Source organism: Pogona vitticeps, chromosome 6 (assembly GCF_051106095.1).
Source record: "Pogona vitticeps strain Pit_001003342236 chromosome 6, PviZW2.1, whole genome shotgun sequence".
NCBI lineage: Eukaryota > Metazoa > Chordata > Lepidosauria > Squamata > Agamidae > Pogona > Pogona vitticeps.
The window spans coordinates 97,293,768-97,303,027 of record NC_135788.1 but is presented as its reverse complement, the minus strand read 5'-3'; the positions used below and the strand labels follow the sequence as shown (position 1 = coordinate 97,303,027).

Below are 9,260 nucleotides of genomic sequence, written 5' to 3'. Positions count from 1 at the left end.
CATTCATACACCTTTCTCTTATATTGATGGAGGCCTGCTCTTCCATGTTTCCACAAATTTTCATGGATATACCTTTAGAAGCCCTCTGGAAGGTTTACTTTAGGAAACTGAAATGTATAACTATCCACTAATTTGTCTTTGCCTCTCCTTCTGTAAAAGCCAGCAGTTTGCAACCATTTCTGTTATTTTGCATTTCCTGTGCATAAAATATAAAATTAAAATAAGAAAGGGAAGGACAGCTGAGAAGGTTATGATATACCTCTAAATGTACAGGTAGAAATGTCTCCCACAATAAAATTTGGTGTAATGATAATACCGTAATTTTAAAAACTAATTCATGCAGAAGCCTCACAGCTGCAGGACACTTATCCTTATTGCTATTCTTTTCATTGGCAGTAATTATTATAATTATATGCCACTTTCAATATGGCTCATAATTTCCAATGATTTGTAGGCTAACTTGGAAATTCCTGAACAATCTTAGAAGAAGTAGAGTGAGGGGAAAATATGGAAGTACTGGACAAAGCAACGTTTTCATCAGTCTGGACCATTTCTGGAATCTTTATTCCCACCAAACATATATTTACACTTTCTTTGGAAGGTGGGAAGACTCTTGCTTTGTGACAGTTCCTTCAACAGCTTTTTCCGTATTCCCACTAGCGATATCTCGGTCTGCTGAGTGAGGACAGAGTCTGCTCAGTTTTTAAGGGGAGCTATTCTTTCTCTTCTCATATTTGCACAGTAAAGGTACTAAAATGCCATGATGATGATGATGATCATAATGATAATGATGATAATAATTGTTATAATGATAATAACGTGTAATGAAAAGGCATGCTAGGAGCAATATTAACATAGGCTAATGCTCATTTGTAAAGTCATTTTCTTGGCGCACTCCTATACATGTCTACTTGGAAGTAAGCCCCATGCACTTCAATTGAACTTACTCCCAGGTAGGGCAGTGGGTTGAATGGGGGAAAAGAAGGAAGAAAGGAAGACAGAAAGAAGAAAAAGGAAAAGAACATCTTTTCTAAAAGAATTTTTAGAAAAGTTCTGTTCTGTACGAATTTGGTATCTTTGTACTATAAAAACTATAAAGATTTTGGAATTATAGTTTATGATCCCAGAAACAATTATTGCTAGTAAAATGATATTAATTTATATGCTATAGTACACAAAAGAGCAACAGTATGAAAGAAAGAAAAACACCCAGTTCTGCAAGAAGGAAAGGAGAATAAAGAGAAATGAAAGAAACTGAAGCGACACTGTTAGATAGGGGAAATATTTTATTTTGTGAAAAGATGGGCACAGAAACAGACGGCTTCGCTCTTTTTTTTCCTCTTTTTTAAGGTGGGGGAGCTAACCTCCCTGCTCGCTAACTCTTCCTTTTCCCAGTAGGTGGCGCGCTCCGCCAACAAGGCGGTGTCTCTGCTTGCTGATTCCTCCCCCCTTCTTTCCTCCCCCTTTCGGAAGCCGCGCATTGACATGGGCCTAACGATTCTCGGATCGTCATTATTTGTAACCATAGAGCATGAATTGCCTCTTGAGGTCATCAGTGAGAATTTACGACTGGTCAACAAAAGCACGTGATTCCCAAACGCACCCCCACCCCACCCCCATATTTGGCCGCATACATAGCAAAAACGAAGTACAGTGCATCGCTATAATTCATTAATACATCATAAATCCTCAAGCACAGGGGTTATAACGACCACGAGCCCCACAAATCAAGCCCTCCAAAATACAACCCAAATGAGTTCTTACTTTGTAAACTCGTTCTCAGGACGCTATCCTAATGCCCCAGACTATCAGCTGTTAAATTATGGGACCGGCAGTTCCATGAACGGATCTTATAGAGATCCAGGCAACATGCACGCCGGCTCGTACAGTGGATACAACTACAATGGAATGGATCTCAGCATCAGCCGTCCAACCTCCTCCTCCAGCCACTTTGGAACGGTTGGAGAGAGCTCCCGAGCCTTCCCTGCCCAAGCAGCGCCCGAAAGCAGGTTCAGACAGGCGTCTAGCTGCTCCTTGTCGTCTCCCGAGTCCCTCCCTTGCACCAGCAGCAGCAGCAGCAGCAACAACAACACCTCTACCAACAACAGCAGCAGCAGCAGCAGCAGCAACGGCGGTGGTGGCGGCGGCGGCGGCGGCGGCAGCGGCAGCAACAACAACGGCGAGAGCCATGGAGGCAAAGCCGCCTCGTCTTCTTCCCCGGCCGATCTGGCCGCCGCCTCGGTCGGCACGGCCAACGCCGCCAGCTTCGCCGAGCTAGACGAGACGAGCGCGTCCTCGGGAACCGAAGACAGCAGCTCCCAAGTCAACAGCAACAGCGCCCGGGCTCAGGGAGACCCCATCGCCACCTCCACGCCAGCCCCAGAAGGACAGAGCCCACAGATATTCCCTTGGATGCGAAAACTTCATATTAGCCATGGTACCCGCTCCTTTTTCCTTTAGCTGCTGCTGGGAGGAGAGATCGAGATACCTAAGCGGTTGGCAGGTCCGGCGGGGGAAGAGGGGTGGGAAAGGGCGAGGGGACACAGCGGCCCGGAGAGACCTTCTGCCCGGGTCTTAAGACGGGCGTCCCTTTCTGTTTCCCTTCTGGACGCGCCTGTAGATAAATGCGTGCCTGTTGTGAGCCAGGGTTGCTTGCTCCCGCTTTAACAAAAATAAAAAATAATATAAAGAAGTAACGTGCTCTCCTGGTGGAAGAGATCAGGCTAGAAATATCAGAAAGAAAAATAATGGGGGTGGTGTAGTAATAGTAGTAATAGCAGCAGCAGCAGCAATAATAAGAAGTCATGGGCTGCAGGGCTTTTAAAATGGAATTTAAAAGACCGGGGATATGAAATGGGGTGAAAGGATTGTAGGGGCAAAGGAACTCCGTTTGGGGCGCATATGGGTCTGCCAACCTTCCCCTCTCCTCCGCTCTTCCTCTCATCCCCTCATTTTGAGAATTGTGGTAGCAAAATAGGATAAGGGCAAAGTCTTTCGCTTTACCCCTCCCCCTCTACGGTAAAATAAAATAAAATAAGAAAGACATTTCAAAGAAGGGTTTGATTTGCAGAGTGGCTGAATATGGACTTGTTTAACACGCCCGTGCTAAATGCATTTGGATGAAAAAAAGCAACCCCGGAGGAGTTTAGTGGAACCAAGTTCTGCTGGAATTCGTGGGCAAGATCAGGGAAGTTAAGACAGTAGGAGAAAGACGAAGTTAACGAGCACTGAAATTTGCAGGTACTTGTCTTTCTCTCTGTGTCTCCGCTGTAACTGAACTGATAATACAAGCACAGAGAAAGAGAGAGAGAAAGAATAAGTGCCAGGAGTTTCAGCCTGCAATCTTCAGTACTAAAGCTGACCTCCTAGGCACCCTTCCTTGGGAGGAAGCAGCACCAACATCAGTAAGGTTTTGTTTGCAAGCCAGGGTTATTAAAAGTACACAACTTGTTAGGGAAACAGGAGAAAGAATATACAACGTAAGAGAAAGCGAGGGGAAGAACAAGGTCACACACCCCTACATAAAATTAGGTAGAATTAACATTTGGGGGGAGAGGCTGAAAATGTGGAATATTGACTTGGGGAAAAAGTGGGAAGGGAGAAAAGCCAAAATCTCGGTCTGTACTGGGGTTGGTGGGGCGTTATTTTCCTCTTAGCCCAGGGTGAGTGACCAGTTTGAAGCAGGTAAGAAGAGTTGAATAATCTGTCTCTGTGTCGTACCTAAAAAATAAAGCTAAGACAAACAGAACCTACAATGTTGTCCATGTATTATTATTCAGATATGACTGGACCGGATGGTAAACGAGCCCGAACGGCGTACACTCGCTACCAGACCCTGGAACTGGAGAAGGAGTTTCATTTTAACCGCTACCTCACCCGTAGAAGGCGAATAGAAATAGCCCACGCGTTATGTCTCTCCGAAAGACAGATAAAAATCTGGTTTCAAAACAGGCGAATGAAGTGGAAGAAAGATAACAAACTCAAAAGTATGAGTTTAGCTTCTGGTGGTAGTGCTTTCCAACCCTAATTTAAATCAAGGAGGAATCTTAGGAAATAGAAAGCAGGCTGGCGGGGCGGGGGGTGGGGAGAGAAAGAAGGAAAGAGAATAAGAAAGTTTAAACACAAACCAAGAAGCAGCCAGGTTGTCTTTTTGTTTTGGTTTTTTTTTTTAAAGTTTGGAGTACTGTAAAGTAAAGCACTTTCCATTCAGCATGCTATTGTTTTTTTTTTAAAAAATTATTATTGTTATTATTGAACAACTTCCGTGGTACTATTATTCCAGGACTGTGTCTTTTGCTGAAATCCTCCCCTTAAATTAAAATATTAATAATAAATATTTCCAGAGGCTTCTTTAATGCTTTAGGTGTTCTAAATGTTTTGTGTCTGTGCTATGATGATGCTTTCTGGAAGAAGTTAGCATGTTTATTTTTATTTTTAATGTGAGCTCTTTAAATGTTATAACTTATTTATAAACTGCTGTGGAAAAAGAAGGTTGGGTTCATCAAAAGTTTGGGGCTTTGAGGGGTTGGCCATCCTGCTCCTTTTCCTTCTGCTGGAGTGGATAGTATCCTGCAACTTCAGTGGCAGGGGAAATTAAAACATCAAACACAACAATTTAAAAAAACCTATATATATATATAAGCTCATGTATCTTTCTGTCTTTGAAATTGTCAAGTCTGTGATTTGGTTCAGATTTGCTGGCCTTGTTTTGATCGTAGGCCAGTTCTGAAAGTTTTTCTTTTTTGTAAAAATAAATGTGAGTGAAGTTCACTTTAAAAGGGTATACGATTGGACCAACCATAGTATGTTGAAAATGTTTGTAAATATTAGAAATATTTCTGCAGTGACTAATAGGAAGTTTTAGTGGGCAGGGTGAATTCAGTGTTCTGTGTGTCTGAAACGGCATTTGTCATGTCTAGCTGCCTGTTCTCATCTTTGCCAAGAAGCTTTTCGTACCCGTTTGTAGCCTTAACTTGAAGTCAAATAAACATTTCTCCTGGCCAGAAAAATACCCTCCTTTGTGTTTCCTTATACCACTGAGGTTGGAAAATCTCAACCCTAAAAGTTACTCCTAAGTGCAATACACACTCCAGATACACTGATGGAGTCTTACCACACTGCATAGCCCATCTGCCCAGTTGTCCTTGGGGCATTTTCCCCAACCTTAAAAACTAAGTATGCAAAATCATCCCTTTCAGATGGAAGGGTGGTCGATTAGGAAAAAGGAACCCAGGACAAAACTCAGTTGCTGTGTCCTCAAATTTTGCTTCCTTTCTTTACATGCTGGCCCTGGGCACCTTTACTTGACATTAAGTCTCAATTTATTGCAATGGCCTTTACTTCCAAGTAAACATGTTTGGGATTATAACATAAAAGACCATTCAAAAAAAAAATCAGCCATTCTGGACAATAAGTTAAATTATCATAACAGTAAAAAGGCCTCTGAATTGCAGAAGTGTAACACCTTGTTAGTTGCTTTTATATTGGTATCATTATTATAATTACTAATTCCTCATATAGTCTTTAACTCAACATTGAATAACTGCAGTTTTTTAACTTCCAATATACTTTGAGACTGAAATAATCTAAACAACATTCAAGCTTCTTTCCCACAAATCTTAAACCTTCCTTTCTTTTCGTTTCTTTTCCTCCCCTCCTCCCCCAGCCAAAGCACTATCATTAAACTCTGTTGGTTCTAACAAGGAAATCAGTAGTTGTATATGTACATAAATAATCGTTTAGATCTGTCTGTCTCTCTAACTCTCTTGAAGAAAGTAAAATTGGTCTTATAAAACTTACCCCGAACTCTTTGGTTTTGAAAGGGCTGAGGTCTGAGTTGTCATTTCCAAAACAACCCATTTTCTCGCCATCCCTTGAATACACAGATACACACACACACACACATACACACATATTTTACCCATAGCAAAGTAAGTAAGTATACCAAAAGTGGCTGTGACATTAAGATGTCAAATGGATAGGGTTTTATCTAGAAGTTAGATCGTAAAAATCGCCCAGACCTCAGCCAGATACCCCTCACTGGCTCTCAAAAGTCACGTGAGGTCCATAAAGTTAGTTTTATGGTTTTGGGGAGTTGACAATGTACAATATATTTCACATTCTCCAGAATGTTAAGTGACATTTTAACTGCCTGCTTTGGCTTGGAAGGGGGCAGGAATAGGAGCGCACATTTCCAAGCGAGATAAAGACTTCTCCTTTGCTGGAATAGGAGGCACGGACGCTTCAGTGTTTACTCCAAAGAGGACTTAGAAGCTGCTAACCTTAAAGTAAGTTTCGCTTGAAATACTATCTGCTTAAATGACTTTTAAAGGGTTAGATTGTTACAGATTGGGCAGGAGGGGGGGCTAAAAGGGAAGGGCTTTGCGTCTCTCTTTCAAACTTTACTCTGCGGAGAATCTTAGTTAATTGAAAGTAACACAGGGCCCCGGTTATATGCTGGGTCACTAGATTTTTTAAGAAAAGTTATAAGATTAGCAAAAGAAAGGAAATTGCAAAGTATTTCATTAAGGTGGGAGGTAATGTTAATGCGGGGGGGGGGCTGGAGGGCTGGGGTGGGGCAGGCTATATAGGCAAACTTCTCTTAGTAGCTTTGTAAAGAACTCGGGAGAATATATTCTGTTCCTGGGAGTGCATTGGTGGCAAAGTATTGAACATCCTTAATTAGAATAAAGTTCCACCGGACTGTGTGGGGTCCATTTCTACCTTCCACAGAGTGCCATGGCACACGCAATGCACAGATGTGAAGAGGCCGGCCTACATACAGAATTTTTTAAAAAAGAATCTGAATAACCAACTCAGAATATTGAATTTTAACAGGTTTCTCAGGGCGTTTGTGTTCAGGACATTTCTTGGGCCTACTGTCTCCCTTTCCCCTTTTCAGAGGAGCTATGTGACAAGTGTCCTTTCTTCAGCGTCCTTGTCCTTATACACTTGTTGCCACTTCCCAGGGCACCATCCATTGTATCATACTGCTGTGCAAACCTTGGGAGAGCACTGTAAAGCACTCCACTAGTGGAAATAAAGCACAGGGCATCCAGGTCTTCTAGCCTATGTTGTCTCTGCCCTCCTCTCCACCTTGCCCAAGTTTCTGGGATGCATATTTTCTCAACAGTACCCTCCCCCCACGAACACACACATGCTTCAGAGACTTACATTCAAGTAAGTGTGCAATGGTAAACTGTATGGATGATATATACTGCTATCCTATGCACACTCCCAAACTGATGGGATTTACTCTGAGATTGACATGGGTAAGATTGAGCTGATAAAAATGAAAAACATCTGCCCTTGTTTCAAGGTGTACATTTTCCTGTCACTCACTTAGGTATTCTTAACAATGTAAGGCAGGTTGCCTATGGCCACTTTTGAAGGAAGACAGATAAGGAAGGAGGAAGAGGGTGTGTCTCTATATCCCACTTCTTTGTCCTCAAAAAACAGATCTTTCCTGACAAAGCTAACAGACAGATATTTTGCAAGTAGGGCCTAAACTAGCTGCTAAATAGGTAGGAAATGCCTTCGTTTAGAGTGTTTAAAATACCATGTTTTAAGGATCCTTGCAGCATAAATATCCAACATTGAGCCTGAAACTATTTGTATGTGGACTTCAAAGACATCACATTTAAACTTGTGGGTTTTTTTTGTTTATTTATGTACTGTTGTAGTTCTTGGTCAGACAAATCAAATATTACAAACCAAAAGAATAGAGTAGATCTTCATAAGGTACAAATATTTCCTTCCTTCCTTCCTTCCTTCCTTCCTTCCTTCCTTCCTTCCTTCCTTCCTTCCTTCCTTCCTTCGGCTTGCAGGATCTTTCCTTAATCAGTAAAAGATTGTGTAGAATCTTGGACCCAGAACTCAGAAGATAGAGCCTCAAGAATGCATACTGGCAGCTGCATTCTTTAAATGTCTATGGAGCAGGCACCCTGCCCCATGCAACCCTGATGCTAAGTAACATTAAGCTTTGTGGGCTTACTCTGAGTAAATTAGCACAGGACTGGTCATAAATTAATTCACAGCAATGATAACCTGTTCCAATGAACAGGCCTGCATATCCAGCAGAAGATCTTGCCTCTTCTTATTTAGCACCCTGCATTCCAGATTCCCAGTGAACTTTGGGCATTGTTAGAGGCTTTAAGAGGCAGCTGATCTGTTTTGAACTAATCTGCAAGTCCTGTCTTTCATATATCTCTAGGTCCCCCTCCAAAGTGAGCAGGCAGATGGATATGATTTCTTTTAGTAACATGAACTGCGGAATTCCATCATGAACATGCTCACCAAGTATCATTCCCACTGTGCTCATGGCAGATACGTCTAATGACAAATAATGTGTGGTGTGTGTGTGTGTGTGTGTGTGTGTGTGTGTGTGTGTGTGTGTGTGTGTGTTATATCAAGGATAGGCCACATACAAAAGCCAAGGGCTCATTTCTCTGGACCAATGGAAATAACTAAAAGTCCTAATCCTTGGATACAATGGCAGGAAAAAGCTATCCTGCTTGAGTTCCATTTTAATGGCTGGGACAAAGACCAGATCAGGATTATTTTAAGCAGAAATCCAGCCAGAACATTTCCTTATTAGTTGATCCTGATTGGATTTCCTTTTTTCTTTCTTTTTTTATCTCAGAGAGTGGTAAGGGAGTATCTTTCAATTATTTCTTTTCTTCTGTTTTCCCCTCCTCTTTTCATTCTAAGCTAGGATTTTTTGGTCCACCGGATATTTGGTAGACATATACCTTTCAGGGTTCATTAAAAAGGATTGTTTTAGCTGCTGCTTCTCTGTTACCACAATGAGGATGCATTTCCTATTATTTGTTAAGGCTGTCCTCCTTACCAAACAGCAGTCCTTTTTTGCTGAATATGCCACAGACTCAGGCTGCAGGTGATGGAGTTTACTTTGAATGGAATTCGAAAGTATGTCCCCAAAAACTTTGTTCTGGATATCTGTGGGTCTAAGACACCTGCCTTTGCAAGGTCTGTTGAAATTTGATACAGCCACAATTCTATTTCTCTCAGCTGCAGATCTAAGCATCTTCTTAATCTTATTCATGTCTACTCAGAAGAAAGCATCACCGAACTCTGTGGGATTGATTCCGAAATTAAGAAGTATAGCTTGCAGACTAAATATCTTCAGCTGGGTTTTAAGGGATCTTAAATGTACAATTTCATGCATGTCTGCTCAGAAATAAATAAGTCTTATTGAATTCAATAGGTTTTTCCTATTGTAGGTGGATATAGGATTTTAA

At 41.7% G+C, this 9,260-nt stretch overlaps 2 protein-coding genes across 7 annotated transcripts in view; both read left to right on the top strand.

Moving 5' to 3' along the window:
* The window catches only part of HOXB3 (homeobox B3), an 86,205-nt gene that overhangs the window by 12,364 nt on the left and 64,581 nt on the right, over positions 1-9,260 (top strand). For 4 of the 6 annotated variants that reach the window (XM_078377953.1, XM_078377951.1, XM_078377952.1 and 1 more), the window contains exon 1: positions 5,722-6,287. The exons of the other annotated variants lie outside the window; for them this stretch is intronic. The gene's annotated coding sequence lies outside the window, so the exon portion shown is untranslated. Of the gene's footprint in view, positions 1-5,721; positions 6,288-9,260 lie in introns of those variants that run through there. 6 annotated transcript variants of the gene reach the window in all.
* Positions 905-5,009, top strand: HOXB5 (homeobox B5). Its single transcript, XM_020809875.3, has 2 exons — positions 905-2,437; positions 3,780-5,009. The coding sequence occupies exons 1-2, from the start codon at positions 1,753-1,755 to the stop codon at positions 4,025-4,027; spliced, it is 933 nt and encodes a 310-aa protein (XP_020665534.3). The 5' UTR covers positions 905-1,752; the 3' UTR covers positions 4,028-5,009.